Source organism: Colias croceus, chromosome 29, assembly GCF_905220415.1.
Source record: "Colias croceus chromosome 29, ilColCroc2.1".
Taxonomy (NCBI): domain Eukaryota; kingdom Metazoa; phylum Arthropoda; class Insecta; order Lepidoptera; family Pieridae; genus Colias; species Colias croceus.
In genome coordinates this window covers 2,996,214-3,017,481 of record NC_059565.1, presented here as the reverse complement: position 1 = coordinate 3,017,481, position 21,268 = coordinate 2,996,214, and the positions used below count along the sequence as shown (strand labels likewise).

At 31.5% G+C, this 21,268-nt stretch overlaps 1 protein-coding gene and 1 long non-coding RNA gene across 3 annotated transcripts; both read right to left on the bottom strand.

Moving 5' to 3' along the window:
- Positions 1 to 3,244: 3,244 nt before the first annotated feature.
- On the bottom strand, positions 3,245 to 3,882 carry LOC123704432. Its single transcript, XR_006753126.1, has 2 exons — positions 3,841 to 3,882; positions 3,245 to 3,404 (listed from the first exon to the last, which is right to left on the bottom strand). It is a non-coding gene; the product is annotated as an uncharacterized LOC123704432 (long non-coding RNA).
- Positions 3,883 to 5,433: 1,551 nt separating this feature from the next.
- Positions 5,434 to 20,773, bottom strand: LOC123704412 (isocitrate dehydrogenase [NAD] subunit gamma, mitochondrial-like). 2 transcript variants are annotated; one of them, XM_045652799.1, is made up of 7 exons: positions 20,448 to 20,773; positions 19,400 to 19,514; positions 18,310 to 18,461; positions 17,730 to 17,874; positions 16,825 to 16,967; positions 7,194 to 7,345; positions 5,434 to 6,832 (listed from the first exon to the last, which is right to left on the bottom strand). In XM_045652799.1, exons 1-7 carry the CDS (start codon positions 20,684 to 20,686, stop codon positions 6,612 to 6,614), a joined length of 1,167 nt encoding a protein of 388 aa, XP_045508755.1. In that variant the 5' UTR covers positions 20,687 to 20,773; the 3' UTR covers positions 5,434 to 6,611. The 2 variants fall into 2 exon arrangements, with proteins under 2 accessions (XP_045508755.1, XP_045508754.1); XM_045652798.1 differs by lacking the exons at positions 5,434 to 6,832; positions 7,194 to 7,345 and adding exons at positions 15,469 to 15,722; positions 16,258 to 16,409 and having other exon boundaries at positions 20,448 to 20,769.
- Positions 20,774 to 21,268: the final 495 nt, after the last annotated feature.

The following is a 21,268-nucleotide window of genomic DNA, read 5'->3' as shown; positions in this document are numbered from 1 at the left end:
ACAGACAAATACCACTTCTAAAGTTAAGAAAACTACAAATGCCGATTCTTCAAATGCGTTAACCAGACTAGATGCTTTTAACCTTTTGGTAGCGGAAAGCAAGAAAATCAACGGACGATCGGCAAAACCGTCGGATCTCAATAACGAGGAAAGACTTTCGGTGATTAAGTCAGCACTTGGTGATACATTACAACCACAATTTACTGAAAATCAACAAAAAGAAATGGATAATGCTATTGGTAATTTTATTTCTAAAATTGAGAAGAAATATAAAGATTGTCGCAGTTTCATGCCAAACTTCACAAGGAAGAATAGAAATTGGCTGAACAAAATGTTTATTTCTGATGTGCCACAAGATTTAATAAAGTGTGATGTTGAGAACGTAGATATCGCAACAGAATTAAAAGATCTACAACCTACCTGTAGTAATGAATCTCATCACGAAGATTTCAGTAGTTGTCAGCAATCTCTCTCTAATAATCTAAAATAATTGAAAGAAACTTACGTTTTTTCAGAGACTTATCATCATTTACTAAAAGGACAATGACCTTATGGATTCTTAACTTAAATGAAAATAAAATAGTAATTCATAAATATAATTTATGCTTTTATTATATACTGTACATTATCTGTATGACAATATTAATAAATAACATTTTGTAATAGTGATTATACCTGTATATTGTAAGTATTGAATATAATTGTAATTAAGAAAATAAATAACTTATAACTACAAAATAATTTATTTTACACAACCTCTAATTTAATGAACTTTCTCTACAAAACATTTTACACAAGACTAAAGTTTTGAACATAGTCAATTTATAATTTTTAAATATTGATTTATCTTCAGACGACAACAACAGGTTCTGTCAAGGCCATTTTTCCTACATTGTCTGTAAAAAAAACACAAGAAAACTTATTACTTAATACAAAATAAAAAAACCATTGCAAATATTTCAACATGTCCAATGTGACCATTTAAAAAGAATGCTAGTTTTTATAAAAACTCTTTTATTTAAGTTCTCTATTCTGATTCTTACTGAATTTATTCAAAATGTTTAACTTTTAAGACGTATTTTTAATATAAATTGAAGATAAGGCTATTATAAGTCAAGGAGATTGTTATTTTAATAACTCAGGCCCCGGAACCACAGACAATAGAAAATCTATTGTGTCTGGGACCGATTGGAAATGGTTTAAAATTTTCATAATAATCATGTTAAGTATTAATTTCGTAAGAACATAACCACATTTTTCTATTTATATACTCTTTATTGCACACACAAAGTTTGACAAAATCAGGATATTATACTAAGCAATTGGCGGCTTTATTGCTTAACAGCAATTTCTTCCAAGCAACCAAAAAATAAAAGCAGAAAGTTAATACAATTACAAAATTGGGAAGATAGTGTACACAGAAACAAAAAAAAGAAGACAACATATCAGCGTAATAGGTTAAAAGGAAAAAAGATAACAATAATTACAAAAAAAAAACACACATAAATTGAGGCAAAGATAATAAAAACAAAACACACACACACACACACAATTATAAAGGTGAGTGCATTTAAAAGAAAAATAAAAGCAGATAAAAACAAAAACAAAACAAAGAAAAAAAAATAATAATAATAACAGTGAAGATTAGCAGCTTTGCAAATAATGATCCTTTACCAATTTTTTAAAAGACTCCAGCGTTTGTGCTTTCCGAATACTAGTGGGTAAAGCATTCCAAAGTTTAAAAATTTTTCTAAACTAGTACATATAAACAATGTAGGAAATAAGAGCTTAACCTCCTACCTTCCTTAACTTTTATAGAATATTTATTTTATCTAATAAATTTATGCTAAGTTCTATAAAATAACCATAAGGTGAACAACATTACTTTATAAGCAATATCTACAATAACTATACCCGCAGGATGACAAATACAAATTATACAATGGATAGATATTTTTTCAAGCAAATCAGTGTTCGATGCAAAATAGCACAGGTACTTACCATCTATACTGAAATAGGACAGATTCAGACTCATTTTTGTTTACTTAACTACGCTTTAAGAAGCGCTTTTCATCATCATACAAATATGTTTATAACAAACAGATCTGAAAGCAGATTTTACAGAGAAAATCTGGCAAGCTCATATCAGCACAATTTTCATGTACATATTATTATAATTATTATTTCAGACAAGTGTACTACTATAGTAGAGCCATTTTAATAGGCAACATTTGACAGTTCAACAAAATTCAACAACGTAACCTAGTAACGACGACATAGAATAACATGATATTTCGTTTTGTTAGAACTGCACATTTGCTTAACTTTTTTCAATTACGATTACATATTTATAATAATAAGGACCGATACAAGTAATTTTAAGATTTCATTTTACTTATAAACCATCCTAATCATAATAAACAATTTCTGAATTGAAGAACTGACGTCGCTACAATTTTGTGTCAATAAACCTTTTTTCTTTTTAAATACTAGAGACGTTACTCTAAAAATCGAAATCTGACATCTAGAATCGAATGCATTGATTACTTGTGAATAAAAATCATCATAAATTAATAAATTCGATTGACAAATGTTTCAAATCCGTATCGATTAATACACTTTAATCGATGTTTTTAAGCAGGTTACTTCTCTACGAAGATAAAATTGATAGACGTCAAATGTTGCCTATTAAACAATGAATAAGGAATCACATGGAAGTGACATACCTACAAAAAAAGTGTGGCCGGCGCCATATTGCTTGTAACAAAACATGGCGGTGTTTAGTGCCGAGACTATATCGATAAACATTATTATGTTTATCGATATAAAAATAATATTAATATATTTTTTTTGAAGTTATACTTCTTTTGGCGCGTAACTTGTAACGCGTGTACATAAACACACACTCTTTTTTATTTATTTTAACTTTATTGTACAAAACATAGAAGTAAAATTACAAATGGAAAAAATGACAATGCCAATTAATAAAATTAAGTATGACGATGGCTGCTCGTGACGGTAACACCTATACAGGGTTACTTGTAAAACACCAGCAACCTCGCCGGACAAGATAGCTAACCCTGTATAATTTGATAAATCCAGTTCAATTTTGACTTCGATATAAGGATTACGGTAGACTTACAATTTGGTAATTTCAGTTTTGAGGAATGTAATATAATGAAACAACATAATATATACTAATATAGGTATATAATAGTATTTTATTACGATGAACAACACAATATACAGTAATTGTATTTATTTATTTATAAATAATAGACAAAAAAAACAATAATATATAATAATAGAGAAAATTATAGAGCTAAACTATTTTGTGTAGCCTGGAATGCACTCAGATACACTCTGTTCATTTTTGAGTTCGGGATTTGAGGCTCAACTGGTACCTGGAAATGAAATGTCACAGTTTACATTAACTAGCATTGTTCACTTTACATTTAAACTAAAATGCAATACATTTTAATTAAAAGGGCAATGCTGATGGTTTGAAATTAATATCAACATTAGGGCTTACAATAGCGGAACTTGAATTTATATTTTTGGTTTTATGGCATTGAAATGCTTTATAAATATAAATTTATAAAGAATAGAAAAATAACTTAAAACACCCCATGTATTTAAAGTAAATTGCACTTTCCCTCAGTCAATAATATTTCAACAACCAAATATCACCCAAGTTTGTACTCAAAAAATCATATAAAATCATCTCAGGCCTCCTTCAAAATAGGAGAAACGTTAGATTATAAATGACAGCCCTAAATCTAAATAAAAAGACCAAAAGTAAATTGGAAGACATCACGTGTCTACAGATAAAAACCTCACCCTGTGTGAATGCAGCGGCAGACATACTGGTATAACTTCTTGGTAACCTTCAAAAAATGAATTTTTAGGTTATTATAATTTTAGTCCTGACCTGACTTATTTATAAATACATTTTTAAAGTACCTACTATAAAAGCGATTAATCTTACTTAAGTTAAAATTCATATTAGGTAAATTTAAGTGTTTTATTTTTCCTTCTGCTGCTCTTGGCAAAATTAATTTGTTATTTTGGAAGTGTATTCACCAAAGCAACTATTCTTAAGATTAATGACACAGCCTTGGGAGACGCACGTCTTCATCGAACATTTTGCTGATGTCGATATTATAAGTCATCACTAGCACCCAAATTCATTATTTTACTAGAACGAAAATATACAAAATAAAGCTATATTTGGTAACAATTTTACACTGAACATAGTCTGTGAATACTCCTCAATTCAATATACATGAAAATAAGTAAATCAGCAAAGTAATAACTAATATTTCAGTCAAAACGTATACATACCGGTGCAAAGACAAACTTTTCTAGTTTTCATTCTTTCCGGAGCCACATCCCACAATACTGCGCTTTGGTATTATGCCACTATTTGTCCTTGACCACTCTATATGTTTTAGACACAAATGTTTGTCACAATCACAAAAATATTCAATATTTTTCAATGTTTACTACGGAGCAATGACAGAGCATGTACATCATAATAACGAGAACATAAAATGGCGCCCGGCCACAGTAGGTATTTGAGCTAACTTCAAATGTCAAACGGTATAGAATTAGCACTGACTGACGTATAGTCATATTTTTTCACTTAGCAGAATATTCATTAGTTAGAAAGAGACAGTATTCGTTTTATTATTTCGGTATCGAAATGCATGATATTTGTATAATCAGTTGTTTGTATAGAACATTATGCCCTGTCCATAGGATTCCTTAGTCATTGCTATTAAATTGGCTCGACTATACTATAAAGTACTCTGTGATGCCAGAGTACTGTCAAAGTTTTTTTAACAATGGCTATAAATTTATTGTAAGGGTTTTGATAACTTTATATTAAAAAAATCTACTAAGGCCCATTAGTTCTTAATCTATACTAATATTATAAAGCTGAAGAGTTTGTTTGTTTGTTTGAACGCGCTAATCTCGGGAACTACTGGTCCGATTTGTGTAATTCTTTCCGTGTTAGATAGCCCATTTATCGAGGTAGGCTATAGGCTATATTATATCATCACGCTTAGACCAACAGGAACGGAGCAATGCGGGTGAAACCGCGGGGAACAGCTATAATAAATATTTTGTAGAGTAAAACCTTGTTTGTTTGGATTGGAATGTTTTATAATTTTTGTAAGTTTTATTCCTGGGCATGGTAAGTGAATTTTCAAAAATCTTGAAATGCATTTCTCTTTCTTTTTATTAATAAAGAAATATTTCCTTTCAGCATTCAAAAGAGCTATTTCATATTTCAAGTTCTTCCCCTCCAGGGCAAATTAAAATTTTCCACTCTTTGTATAAAATACTCGTGTCTTAAAATATTCTCCTTAATCTAGAGACAACAATACAGGTAACAATTAAAAACAGATAAAATAAAACTACATTATCTACGCATTAGCTATTTATTCACATTTTTTACAAACTAAAATAAATACATTACACAGGTAGGTAATACTTACGGGGTAACTTTATTACAGCCTAATTTATTACAGATTATCTAAACATGAATGCAAGTAAAATTCAAATTTACATAGCTTATCTATGCAAATGTCAATGTCAAATTCTGGCGGGAAATTCTACAAATATGGCGCGAAAAAAAAACGATACATATAAATTCAACAAATACTTTTGAAGACCCAGTCGTCGTCATAGTAAATATTAATTCATATTTGTTGAAAATATAAAAGTAAATGAAAATGGCAAGCGGACTTTAAAATTGCTAAAATAATAACATAAAATTCATAGCTATTCGATTTATGGGTTTATAAAAAAAATGATTTGGGTACACAGACATACATAAAGGTTGTTACACACGCTAAATTATATTTTAATTTGCATTTAATGTGATTTTATTTACATTTTAAATAGAACATTAATAAATATACCGTATATAGCAATTATTCTATGTTTAGATAAATTTTCAAGACTATTTATTACTATAAAAATTGGAAAAACGAGAAGTTTTAAAATCTGTTTCAAAAAATGTATCATTTGACATTTATAAAGTATCAAGTGTCAGAATGACAAAAAAACCGCCATTTTATTGTCAAATTTTGATCCATTGAATAATGAGATTACAAAGAAAATATTTTGAAACTACCCTTTTTTGGGTATTTACTTTTTTCTAATATATCGAAAATACACTCGAAAATAACTAAGCCACGTCTTAGAAGTATTGACCTATAGATGTTTTATTTATTTATTTATAGATAAGATACACGCTCTAGAATGAAAATAGAAAATACAAATCAGGTAATTGCCCGACTCGTGAGCGAGTGAGATAGTTAGATAAGATTTATTAAAATTTAAAATACAATATCATTGATGAATCTAAAGAACAATTTTAATACAATATTGGTTACCTGACTCCTTTCAATACGTTATTTATTTGAACTATTATTAATTATTTTTAAATTTCAATTTATTATTAACCTTTACATTTGTAAGACCTTTTTTAATACATAATGTATATCTATCGCTTTTAATCGTCATTATTTTGAATTATTATTAAGTATTTTTATTTATTTTTTTACTTCAATATTAACGTGTGCAACCCCCCCATACACTTAGCACCTGCCGATGTTACCTATAATCGAATCCACGACCTCCGACGATGAGTTGTTCCCACCTACGTCGGGTGTGAGAATTCTATCGACGTTTATCGTCTTGTTCACAGCCCTACGCAACAGATCGCCGTGGAAGTGATGTCCCAAGTGTTCCAGCATATCGATAGATGCGTTTATCATGGCTATGGGGTTGGCGACGTTCTTACCGGCGATTGCCGTTCCTGGAATAATAAAATACACATTTATAGAACAATATAATTTATCTGTGTACAATGTACATTGTTCATGCTTAAAAATTAAAAAAACGCCGTGTGTCACTCGGGGACTGGGGCGGTTGCGCTATTGCATGCTATGCCTTCAAGCCACACCTCCGCCCGTCGGAGTGGGGAGCGTGAGGTTTTTTCGTTACGGAATTATAATTGCGAAAGTTTGTATTTCCGTTATTCTAATGTGAAAATCACTGAACGGATTTATGTGAAACTTTACAGTAATATTGATTATAACATAAGAGTTATAAGAACAACACCTCTTAAATTGCTAAACAATTTTCAATAAAACTTAAAAACAAAAACAAAAACCCACCAGTATTCCTGGTACCAGGCTCGAACACAGCATAGTGATCTCCGTAATTCCTTCCAAAGAGTAGACCAGCTCCACCGAGTAGACCACACACAACGTTAGAGACAATAGACCCGTAGAGATTGGTCATTAACATCACGTCAAATTGGTGCGGTCTGGAAGGTAAAAATAAATTGTGTAGATTTAAGAAGTGTTTTACTGATTTGAAAAGTGAATTTAAACTAATACTGTATGCAGTTTAGTTTTTTTTTAAGAAACACAATTCACTTGTTCCCCATTTACTTCTATTTTACATTTTTAACATAAAAACTATGTCCAAAACGTTCCAAATAAAATCTAAACTATGAATAAATCTACTATGCAGTTCCATCCAGAGGTAACAATACTTAGTATAAATAATTATAATACTAGTTTAGTTGTTTAGTTTGTACCCTCTTTTGATCATTTTGCTGTTACTTTTTTGTCATTTTTTTAAAAGAGCAGTTTCTTGCATAGTGTACACATATAAATTTATACATGCTATTGATAACTTTAAATACAACCACTTAAAGTCATAGTTACATAATCAACCAAAATATCCTACTATATAATATTATAAATGCGAAAGTTTGTGAGGATGTGTGTGTGTGTGTATTTGTTACTCTTTCACGCAAAAACTACTGAATCGATTACATTTAAATTTAGCACACATATATATAGCAGGTAACTTGGATTAACACATAGGAGAGTTTTATCCCGTAAATCCCACGGGAACGGGAACTGTGCGGGTTTTTCTTTGAAATCGCGGGCGAAGCCGCGGGCGGAAAGCTAGTAATATTATAAATGCGAATGTTTGTGAGGATGTGTGTGTGTGTGTGTGTATTTGTTACTCTTTCACGCAAATACTTCTAAACTGATACAATGAAATTTAGCACATGATATATAGAAGGTAACTTGGATTAACACATAGGAGAGTTTTTATCCCGGAAATCCCACGGGAACGGGAACTGTGCGGGTTTTTCTTTGAAATCGCAGGCGAAGCCGCGGACGTTAAGCTAGTATAAATATTTTACCTGGCAACCAGTTGCATACAGCAGTTATCAATGATCATATCGTTATGCTCAATATCTGGGTACTCTTTGGCCATACGTCTCGACGTTTCGAGGAATAACCCGTCGGATATCTTCATTATGTTCGCTTTGTGGACTGTTGTCACCTGGAATTGAAATAAAATATGTCTTACTAAATTAATCTACACTAATATTATAAAGCTGAAGAGTTTGTGTGTTTGAACGCGCTTATCTCGGGAACTACTGGTCCGATTTGAAAAATTCTTTCGGTGTTAGATAGCCCATTTATCGAGGAAGGCTATAGGCTATATATCATCACGGTTAGACCGACAGGAGCGGAGCCACGCAGGTGAATACGCGCGGCACAGCTAGTTTAATATATTTGGAAACTTGTTATGTTAGAATTTATTTATTTATAAACACACACTAACATTACAGTTTCCCAATACGATAGTGGTTTTACATTTAATTGGTTACATCGAAATTAGAAATATTTAACATACAAACTAAATACATACATTACTTTTTATAACATAATACAAATAAAGCTACTCGCGTGAATTCATCCCAAGTGCAACAAAATATATCCGTTTTGATTGCTATTTCATTGAGTGAACGAAGTGCACGCGTCATAGGTGCCTGACCTAGCAAGTTGGTGCGAGCGGACGGCACCAGCAGCAGCGGAGGCCGACGCCGGCGCTCCGCGTATCCATCTGGTACATACAAATACATCTTACCCAAAATATCCGCAATATGTATCCTACCTCTAAAAATCCTGAACAGGTACGAGATTAACGCCAGGTCCCTTCTAACCCTCAGCTCGTTATATCCCACCATGCCCAAAACCAATAAAGTCGGATACATAAGCGGATAGAAAGGATAAACCCCGTATAATCTCATGTAAAGGTAACGAGTGAATTTATTTTGTATGCGCTCCAGCATGACATGAATGGCATGAATGGCAGATGACGATATCTACTAAACAAGAGCATGACGCTTGTGAAGCCAAGAAGCATTTAATAGCAAATCACAATGCAACTGAAGAGACAAATAAAAATCGTCACACAAAGAAAACACCTATACTAGAAAAGGAATTGGATTCAACTAAAGGCACTAATAACACATCTCGACCTGAGAAAGCAATAATCGATGACGACGCTTCAACGGAACAAGCACATGATACACGTCTAGCCAAGAAAACGATAACAGCTAACGACACTTCAACTGAACAAAGAAATACTTTTATAGCTAAAAAATCTTTACCAGCAACTAACAATGCTCCTAGCGAAGAAAGAAATATTTCGCAAGCTGTAAAAACAATAGCACGTAACGAAGTATCAACAGAACAAGAACATAAGGCTTGTCAAGCCAAGAAAAACTTACTAACACGTAAAGAATTCGATTCAACTGAAAAAATAGATACAACTTCACAAGCTAAGAAAACTTTATTAGCAAATAAAAATAATTCAATTGAACAAACAAATAAAACCCGCAAAGCTAAGAAAGTAAGAAATATTTCTCATGACAAGAAAACACATTTAATAACAGAAAACGAATTAGCTTCAATCGAACAGACCAATAGTAATCAAACTAAAAAAAAATCATTAACAAATGACCAATCGGGTACAACCAAACAAAGAAACATTTCTCAAGGTAAGAAAACTTTAGTAACAGAAATCGAATTGGATAAAGCTTTACCAGTAGATAACGATACTACAATCGAACATAGAAATACTGAAGACAAAAGCACTTTACAAGTAGATAAAGACGCTTCAAGCGTTGAAACAAATACTTCACCAGCTAATCAAACCTTACTAACAAACGAATTGGCTTCAACCGAACAAATAAACATTTGTCAAGTTAAGAAAACAAGAAATACTTCTCAAGTCAAGAAAGTTTTACAAGAAGAAAAAGGATTGGCTTCAAATACTCATCAAGCTAATTTACTAGTTGAAAATGAAAAGGCATCAAATGAACAGACAAATACCACTTCTAAAGTTAAGAAAACTACAAATGCCGATTCTTCAAATGCGTTAACCAGACTAGGTGCTTTTAACCTTTTGGTAGCAGAAAGCAGGAAAATCAACGGACGATCAGCAAAACCGTCGGATCTCAATAACGAGGAAAGACTTTCGGTGATTAAGTCAGCACTTGGTGATACATTACAACCACAATTTACTGAAAATCAACAAAAAGAAATGGATAATGCTATTGGTAATTTTATTTCTAAAATTGAGAAGAAATATAAAGATTGTCGCAGTTTCATGCCAAACTTCACGAGGAAGAATAGAAATTGGCTGAACAAAATGTTTATTTCTGATGTGCCACAAGATTTAATAAAGTGTGATGTTGAGAACGTAGATATCGCAACAGAATTAAAAGATCTACAACCTACCTGTAGTAATGAATCTCATCACGAAGATTTCAGTAGTTGTCAGCAATCTCTCTCTAATAATATCTAAAATAATAATTGAAAGAAACTTACGTTTTTTCAGAGACTTATGACGAAGGACAATGACCTTATGGATTCTTAACTTAAATGAAAATAAAATAGTAATTCATAAATATAATTTATGCTTTTATTATATACTGTACATTCTCCGTATGACAATATTAATAAATAACATTTAGTAATAGTGATTATAGATGTATATTGTATTGATTATAATTGTAATTAAGAAAATAAATAACTATAATATAACTACAAAATAATTTATTTTACACAACCTCTAATTTAATGAACTTTCTCTACAAAACATTTTACACAAGACTAAAGTTTTAAACATAGTCAATTTATAATTTTTAAATATTGATTTATCTTCAGACGACAACAACAGGTTCTGTCAAGGCCATTTTTCCTACATTATCTGTAAAAAAAAACACAAGAAAACTTATTACATAATACAAAATAAAAAAACCATTGCAAATATTTCAACATGTCCAATGTGACCATTTAAAAAGAATGCTAGTTTTTATAAAAACTCTTTTATTTAAGTTCTCTATTCTGATTCTTACTGAATTTATTCAAAAGGTTTAACTTTTAAGACTTATTTTTTATAATAAATGAAGAATAGGCTATTATAAGTCAAGGAGATTCTTATTTTAATAACTCAGGCCCCGGAACCACAGACAATAGAAAATCTATTGTGTCTGGGACCGATTGGGAATGGTTTAAAATTTTCATAATAATCATGTTAAGTATTAATTTCGTAAGAACATAACCACATTTTTCTATTTATATACTCTTTATTGCACACACAAAGTTTGACAAAATCAGGATATTATACTAAGCAATTGGCGGCTTTATTGCTTAACAGCAATTTCTTCCAAGCAACCAAAAAATAAAAGCAGAAAGTTAATACAATTACAAAATTGGGAAGATAGTGTACACAGAAACAAAAAAAAAGAAGACAACATATCAGCGTAATAGGTTAAAAGGAAAAAAGATAACAATAATTACAAAAAAAAACACACATAAATTGAGGCAAAGATAATAAAAACAAAACACACACACACACAATTATAAAGGTGAGTGCATTTAAAAGAAAAATAAAAGCAGATAAAAACAAAAACAAAACAAAGAAAAAAAAATAATAATAATAACAGTGAAGACACAGTTGACAGATATATACTACGTACATACAGTTAGGAAACTAAGCCCCTGCGATGAAATTATGACGTATAGCTATAGGGCTGTTACCTTTTTGATATTTAACCGACTTCAAAAATGGAGGAGGTTATCAATTCGGCCTGTATATTTCTGTTTGATTTTTTTCACAGTTGACTTTGTGGTAATTTTGAGATTAAAACCCGTTAAAATTAAAAATTGGTGTAGCCTAAATATGAATTTACAAGAAGAAACAATCTCAATAAAATATATACCTTGTAAAAGTAAATAGGTACGTTTTTTTCAGTGCTATATTTCGAAATCTTGTCTTTTTTGGACGCCGAAGGCTATTTTAATGTAGGTACCTACCTAAATTATTTATAATGCTTGATATTTGTATGATACATATAAGTATTCAATAATTATTTTAAACCAGAATTAAGAATACTTGTATGTAGGTATACCTACTAAATTATTTTTAAAACGATAAATTAAATTAAATTAAAAAAACACAAAATATGCAAAAATAAATTAAAATTATTATTATACGAACATAGAATCTCCTTTTATATAACCTTTTTGTTTTAGGATGAAAAAGAAAATAGTTTGACAGGCTTAGTGCTTGACAAAGTGGTAAAGTCACGTATCGATAAAAATACAATAATTATTATAATATCTATCTTTTTCTTCCCTAATATTTACGTAATTATGCACATAAATTTAAACAAGATTTTTTAAGGTTTCCATTTTTTAGATTTTCGTGCTCTTCTAGATTGCGTAAAAAATAGATGCGGTCTTTAAACAGACTGGACTCCTAATAGGTACTATTTGTAGCTATCATTTTGGTAGAAAATATGTCAACATAATTTAAAACTCATACTGCCATATCTATAGAAATTAAAAAATAGTCTCTTTTTAACTTGTAGTCAGATACGATACAGATATATATTTATTGAAAGGGCTACAAACTGAAACAATCGTTATTTATTTAATGTGAAATGACATCACTTTAAACTTTTTTCCATACTATATTCAAAATCTGTGGATGTGTCACCCGCTACTATCGATCCCCCTCAATACCCTCGAAAACACGCTTTATGGGGGGGGGGAGCCATTTCGAACATTTTGTATGAAGTTTTCTTACTGTATGTATCTGTATATTGTGGTGAAGATTAGCAGCTTTGCAAATAATGATCCTTTACCAATTTTTTAAAAGACTCCAGCGTTTGTGCTTTCCGAATACTAGTGGGTAAAGCATTCCAAAGTTTAAAAATTTTTCTAAACTAGTACATATAAACAATGTAGGAAATAAGAGCTTTACCTCCTACCTGCCTTAACTTTTATAGAATATTTATTTTATCTAATTAATTTATGCTAAGTTCTATAAAATAACCATAAGGTGAACAACATTACTTTATAAGCAATATCTACAATAACTATACCCGCAGGATGACAAATACAAATTATACAATGGATAGATATTTTTTCAAGCAAACCATAGTGTTTTATATAGATACAAAATAGCATAGGTACTTACCATCTATACTGAAATAGGACCGACTCAAACTCATTTTTGTTTACTTAACTACGCTATAAGAAGCGCTTTTCATCATACCAATATATTTTACCAACAGCTCTGAAAGCAGATTTTACAGAGAAAATCTGGCAAGCTCATATCAGTACAATTTTCATGTACATAATATAATAATTATTATTTCAGACAAGTGTACTACTATAGTAGAGCCATTTTAATAGGCAACATTTGACAGTTCAACAAAATTCAACAACGTAACCTAGTAACGACGACATAGAATAACATGATATTTCGTTTTGTTAGAAGATAAAATTGATAGACGTCAAATGTTGCCTATTAAATTGGCTCGACTACTCTGTGATGCCAGAGGACTGTCAAAGTTTTTTGAACAATGGCTACAAATTTATTGCAAGGGTTTTTATAACTTTATATTAAAAAAATCTACTAAGGCCCATTAGTTCTTAATCTATACTAATATTATAAAGCTGAAGAGTTTGTTTGTTTGAACGCGCTAATCCCGGGAACTACTGGTCCGATTTGTGTAATTATTTCCGTGTTAGATAGCCCATTTATCGAGGTAGGCTATAGGCTATATATCATCACGCTTAGACCAACAGGAGCGAAGCAATGCGGGTGAAACCGCGGGGAACAGCTATAATAAATATTTTGTAGAGTAAAACCTATTTTGAACATTGTTTGTATGGATTGGAATGTTTTAAAATTTTTGTAAGTTTTATTCCTGGGCATGGTAAATGAATTTTCAAAAATCTTGAAATGCATTTCTCTTTCTTTTTATTAATAAAGAAATGTTTCCTTTCAGCATTCAAAATGGCTATTTCCAATATTTCAAGTTCTTCCCCTCCAGGGCAAATTAAAATTTTCCACTCTTATAAAATACTCGTGTCTTAAAATATTCTCCTTAATCTAGAGACAACAATACAGGTAACAATTAAAAACAGATAAAATAAAACTACATTATCTACGCATTAGCTATTTATTCACATTTTTTACAAACTAAAATAAATACATTACACAGGTAGGTAATACTTACGGGGTAACTTTATTACAGCCTAATTTATTACAGATTATCTAAACCTGAATGCAAGTAAAATTCAAATTTACATAGCTTTTCTATGCAAATGTCAATGTCAAATTCTGGCGGGAAATTCTACAAATATGGCGCGAAAAAAAAACGATACATATAAATTCAACAAATACTTTTTCAAAGTAAATATTAATTCATATTTGTTGAAAATATAAAAGTAAATGAAAATGGCAAGCAGACTTTAAAATTGCTAAAATAATAACATAAAATTCATAGCTATTCGATTTATGGGTTTATAAAAAAAATGATTTGGGTACACAGACATACATAAAGGTTGTTACACACGCTAAATTATATTTTAATTTGCATTTAATGTGATTTTATTTACATTTTATATCGAAAATATTTATGAATATACATAGCTATTATTATATGTTTAGATAAATTTTCAATACTATTTATTACTATAAAAATTGGAAAAACGAGAAGTTTTAAAATCTGTTTTAAAAAATGTATCATTTGACATTTAAAAAGTATCAAGTGTCAGAATGACAAAAAAACCGCCATTTTATTGTCAAATTTTGATCCATTGAATAATGAGATTACAAAGAAAATATTTTGAAACTACCCTTTTTTGGGTATTTACTTTTTTCTAATATATCGCAAATCACTAAGCCACGTCTTAGAAGTATTGACCTATAGATGTTTTATTTATCTATTTATAGATAAGATACACGCTCTAGAATGAAAATAGAAAATACAAATCAGGTAATTGCCCGACTCGTGAGCGAGTGAGATAGTTAGATAAGATTTATTAAAATTTAAAATACAATATCATTGATGAATCTAAAGAACAATTTTAATACAATATTGGTTACATGACTCCTTTCAATACGTTATTTATTTGAACTGTTATTATTTATTTTTAAATTTCAATTTATTATTAACCTTTGCATTTGTAAGACCTTTTTAAATATTGTTTATCTGTCGCCTTTAATCGTCATTATTTTAAATTATTGTTTAATATTTTATTTATAATTTAATTCAAAATTAACGTGTGCAACCCCCCCATACACTTAGCACCTGCCGATGTTACCTATAATCGAATCCACGACCTCCGACGAAGAGCTGTTCCCACCTACGTCGGGTGTGAGAATTCTATCGACGTTTATTGTCTTGTTCACAGCCCTACGCAATAGATCGCCGTGGAAGTGATGTCCCAAGTGTTCTAGCATATCGATAGATGCGTTTATCATGGCTATGGGGTTGGCGACGTTCTTACCGGCTATGGCTGTACCTGGAATATTGAAAAACACACTTATAGAACAATACTAGCAAACCGGGCGAACTCCGTTTCGCCACCAGACACCTTTTCTTTGCTATAAACCTCACGGAGCCCGAGACCTTTCCAACGAATGCAAAACCGTGGAAATCGGTTCGTGCATTCTGGAGTTATAGATAGCGTCAGGAAGGAAACCCCGACTTATTTTTATATAGTAGATAATTTAACTGTGCATGTTTAAAAATTAAATACTTAATATAAAAAAGGCGAAAGACGCGGTTCCGAATCCCGGCTGGTGATCGAATTTTTAACATTCTTTAAAATTTCTCATTTACAAAGCATTTGCATGCTATAAATGTAAATATAAAATACTATAAGGAATACTACAAATATTATAATTGCGAAAGTTTGTATTTTCGTTATTCTAATGTGAGAATCACTGAACGGATTTGTGTGAAACTTTATATTGATTATAACATAAGAGTTATAGGAACCTCTTAAATGGCTAAACAATTTTCAATAAAACTTAAAAACAAAAACAAAAACCCACCAGTATTCCTGGTACCAGGCTCGAACACAGCATAGTGATCTCCATAGTTCCTTCCAGAGAGTAGACCAGCTCCACCGAGTAGACCACAGACAACGTTAGAGACGATAGACCCGTAGAGATTGGTCATTAACATCACATCAAATTGGTGCGGTCTGGAAGGTAAAAATAAATTGTGTAAAGAAGCGTTTTGCTGATTTGAAAAGTGAATATAAACTAATCTATACTAATATTATAAAGCTGAAGAGTTTGATGGTTGTTTGTTTGAACGCTCTAATCTCGGGAACTACTGGTCCGATTTGAAAAATTCTTTCTGTGTTAGATAGCCCATTTATCGAGGAAGGTTATAGGCTATATTTCATCACGCTACGACCTACAGGAGTGGAGCCACGGGGATGAAACCGCGCGGAGCAGCTAGTACTGTATACGTGATGTATCCCGTATCCCACGGGAACGGGAACTATGCGGGTTTTTCTTTGAAATCGCGGGCGAAGCCGCGGGCAAAAAGCAAGTAAATATATGTAAGCGAAGATACAACCAATCAAAGCCACTTTACTTAAATAAACTTACCTAGCAACAAGTTGCATACAGCAGTTATCTATGATCATATCGTTATGCTCAATATCTGGGTATTCTTTGGCCATACGTCTCGACGTTTCAAGGAATAACCCGTCGGATATCTTCATTATGTTCGCTTTGTGGACTGTTGTCACCTGGAATTGAAATTAAATATGTCTTATTAAATTAATCTACACTAATATTATAAAGCTGAAGAGTTTGTTTGTTTGTTTGAACGAGCTAATCTCGGAAACTACTGGTCCGATTTGAAAAATTATTTCGGTGTTAGATAGCCCATTTATCGAGGAAGGCTTATAGGCATCATCACGCTTTTTTTCATCATCATTCATCCACAAAAATAACATCAAACAATATTATGTACAAAGACATTAGACAATGTGATTCTTGAAACACGTTTGTGAATATTATTTAAGAGACAGGCATTTATAATTTAAAACTGCTTACATGTAAATTGGTACCTAATAAAAAGCACATAAGCTTTTTATTTTAATAACCTAAATCAAAATGCAATTCCATCAGGTAACAATACAAAGTTTTAATAATAACTAGCGGTCCGCCCCGGCTTCGCCCGTGGTACATATTTACGTTTTCTCTACATAAGAACCATCCTCGTACTTCAAGGAATATAATAAAAAAAGAATTACCGAAATCGGTTCAGCCGTTCACACGTGATGCCGTGACAACGCGATACGGGTTCCATTTTTATATATATAGACTAGCTTACCGCCCGCGGCTTCGCCCGCTTTCTCTAAAACGATTTGAGATTTAAACTATCCTATCTCTCAAGTTGGATCGAACTGCACATGGTGTGCGAATTTTATTATAATCGGTTAAGTGGTTTAGGAGTCCATTGAAGACAAACATTGTGACACGAGATTTATATATATTAAGATTACCTTCTTCCTGCCATTCCTCTTGGCGAATTCAAACGCGAACCTGGCAACCCTTTCCGAGTTGCTAGCGGTCACAACTTTCATTGATTCGATCACACCGCGCACGGATTCGTGCTCCAACATCGCATATTCGCCTTCTGTGTTTTGTCTGAAAATAATTATTTCAATTAATTTAATTTTTTGCAGGCATTTAATTTATGCCTGCAAAATTTATGGCTTTTACAGGCATAAATTATGCACTCAAATCTGAATATATTTCTCGTAATTTTAATACTCTTTCAACTTTAATATTGTTTCTTAAAAGATACTTTCGTTAACTATGTTTACATTTAGTACAAACAACCATCCTTTAAACAACACAATATTTATTGTATTGCACAAAATATTCATTCAAATTTACACTTAATTCCATGGTAGTAATGTTCAAAGTCTATTGTATCGCTCATTAGAAAACTCTGCCCATACACACATGAGCAGAGTTTTACTTCAGACAAATTAGGAGTGAGATTATGATTCTATTTCCTAATTCAATGTCAATTATTATGTATATTGTATGTATATTTACTTTAAACTAAAATCTCACCTAATAATAACAATATCGATGTCCTTATGTCTCGTGGGCACTCCGGCGAATGATTTGCAGTTCAACACATAAGCATACATGTCCAATTCGTTGCGCAACGCTACGTTGCGTGATGTTACGTACGCCGCTTCGCTCTTCGTTTCTATGTTACCCTGTTAGTGAGATATTAATGGGAAAAAAAAACATTGATTGACTATGAAAACTATGATGAATATGAGATTCTTCTCCATATCTAATTGAATAAATAAATGTTTTAGTTCGTTTGGGTTTGAATGTTAATAAGTGAAATAAATCTGTATACATGAAGCAATGTTTTTTATTGTAATCACAAGTCACAACTAATATTATTAAGGAGAAAGATTAAAGATTTACTATGTTTATTTGTTTCGCCTCCTCGGGGTCCTGGGTTCGATTCCCAGGGAGACGAAGAAAAAAAATGTCTTGGTCTGGTAGGACACAGAAGGCTGATCACCTACTTGTCCCTAAAGAAAATCGATCAGTGAATCAGATGTATAATGCATCTGCCCCTTACCCATGCGACATGGGACTTCACTTTATGTTTATTTGTTAGGTATTCTTTAGAATTCTATTACATTGGCTCAATCAAGTAAGTAACATCACACGGTATATTTCATATTTTTTAACATCATTTTCACTTAGTGATCTTCCTAAGTATCACTTTTACATAATATTTTAAAAGTCAAAGCAGTACTATAAGAATACATAAGGAACTGTGGGAATCCTAACGCTCCAGTTCTGTATAAAAAATAACATTGAAAGAAAACTAATTTTTAATGTCCATATTTCAAACTCAAACTAAAACATTTATGTATTCAATTAGACTTCTATTAGAAGCACTTTCGAATCGTCATTACATATTTTTAACATTTACCAATTACACTTACACTTTTTATAAAGCTATTGCATAGCTTCTATCGCGGGCCTTGAGCGCGGGGACCAAATCGAGAAATTTCGTAACGAAAAAACCTCACGGTCTCCACTCCAATGGGCACGGAGGTGTGGCCTGAACGCATGCTATGCAATAGCTTTGCCACACGTCTTTTTTTAACATTTAATTGTATTAACATACCTTCAATCCAACACCGTTCCTCTTAATCGTAGTAATAGCGTATTGCACATCATCATCATTGTCTACTGTAGGATCAATATCAACGACTTCAAAGTCTACCGGTGCACCAATGTACCTGTAGACAGAAATAATTACATAAAATTTGGTTATTTTCCAATAAAGAAGTCAAACTGAAAAATAATAATAGAGATGCCTACACATTGAGACTCAAAACAAACAAACAAAAGTGTTGTCGGATATCACAATTTTCCCAAACAGAAATTATTAGAGTTGAAAGTTTTAGAATTCATTTCGGTCAGTATAACCGGACAATTCATTAAAAATTGATCACAATAAACAATATGTCTAATATAAACAAAGTCATTTTATCGGAATTTTATCTGAATTTTATTCAGAATTTTATATGAAACTTTGCTGTGTAATAAGTCATAATAAGCGGTTGGTCAATATAACCAAAGTCATAATAAAAGGATTCTACTGTGTATTAAATTACACATTACAGTCCACACTATAAAATGTCTCGGCTTATGGCAAAAGCAAATTTTTTGTTGAAGGAAAGCTAAAAATTATGTGTTAATTATCAAATTATTGCAAGTCAATTTAATTGTGATTGACAGAAAAATGTGCGTTTAAACACAAAAGTGGACCAAATAAGTTATTTTCACATCTTAAGTGCTACTTGATGTTAACCCACATGGAAACTATTTTATTTAAAAGGTCTAAACACTTCAACCTATATATAATGTTAAGTTTGTTGGTATTCCAGCTTTATGTTATACTTATAACATAGTTTTTAAGTTTGTTTTCATATTACATTTAAATCTTTGCAGGTAACACTAACCAGCTGTTATATTATGCATGTATACATTTATGTATATAGTTATAACTATTATACCCATCTAATCGGTCTATACAAGTAAAATATAAGTACAGCTATGTCGCTATCAACAATTGTGTGTTATAAAATTGTAATTCGATATCATTATTCTTATATTTCTCACGTGATGCGAAATTGCGACGGACACGAATTTACGCGCCGTAAACTTACTTGAAAATATCTCTGACGTAACCCATACACTCGGGGCCGATTCCTCCTCCTGGAAGCATGGTAACGGCATGACGACCTCCGTATTGAGCCTTGGGGATCAGTTTCTGTTTTCTGATCACTGGAGTCTTATGCTGCATATCAAAATCCGAGAGTTCAGCTGGCGCAGCTGCGGAGCTGGCGAAGGCAGCATTTCGCAGCTCTGGGATCACTTTAACTTTAGACAGTAAACGTAGCGCCATTCTGTTTTAAATAAATAAAATATTCAGCGAAATCCCAGACTAGGTACTTAGGTAGGTACTTGTTAAATAATCGCAGGAAGAGGAAGGCGAAATGTCATTTTTGTAGGGCTAAGGGCATGTACACATGATATTTCTGACATTTATTATAAATTCTAAATCTGGATCTAGTTAGTAACAAAAAGAAGAAAAAGTACGATTTAACAAGTAATTTAAATAAAATTGACAATATAATGTGTACAACCATTTTTTCAAAATATATATGCAATTATTACGTACTGTTTTTAATAAAATTAATATTTTATGAAATAAGATGGAGTATAGTGTGCATTACGTTTTATGAAGAAAACAATAATTTTACTTCAGGCAATGTTATTATATCTTATGTCATGTTGACAAGTTAGGTAAGTATAAATTTTATAAAAACTCTTGTAATTTTCATCAATTTATTTTCACTTTAGCTTACCTAACGTGTTTCAGTAAGAAAGCTTTAAACCAAAATAATTGTATAAACCTAAGTTTTCCTGAAAAAAATCCTCCCAAAAATTTGAATATTTTATGGCAACACTGTCAATTAATTATTTT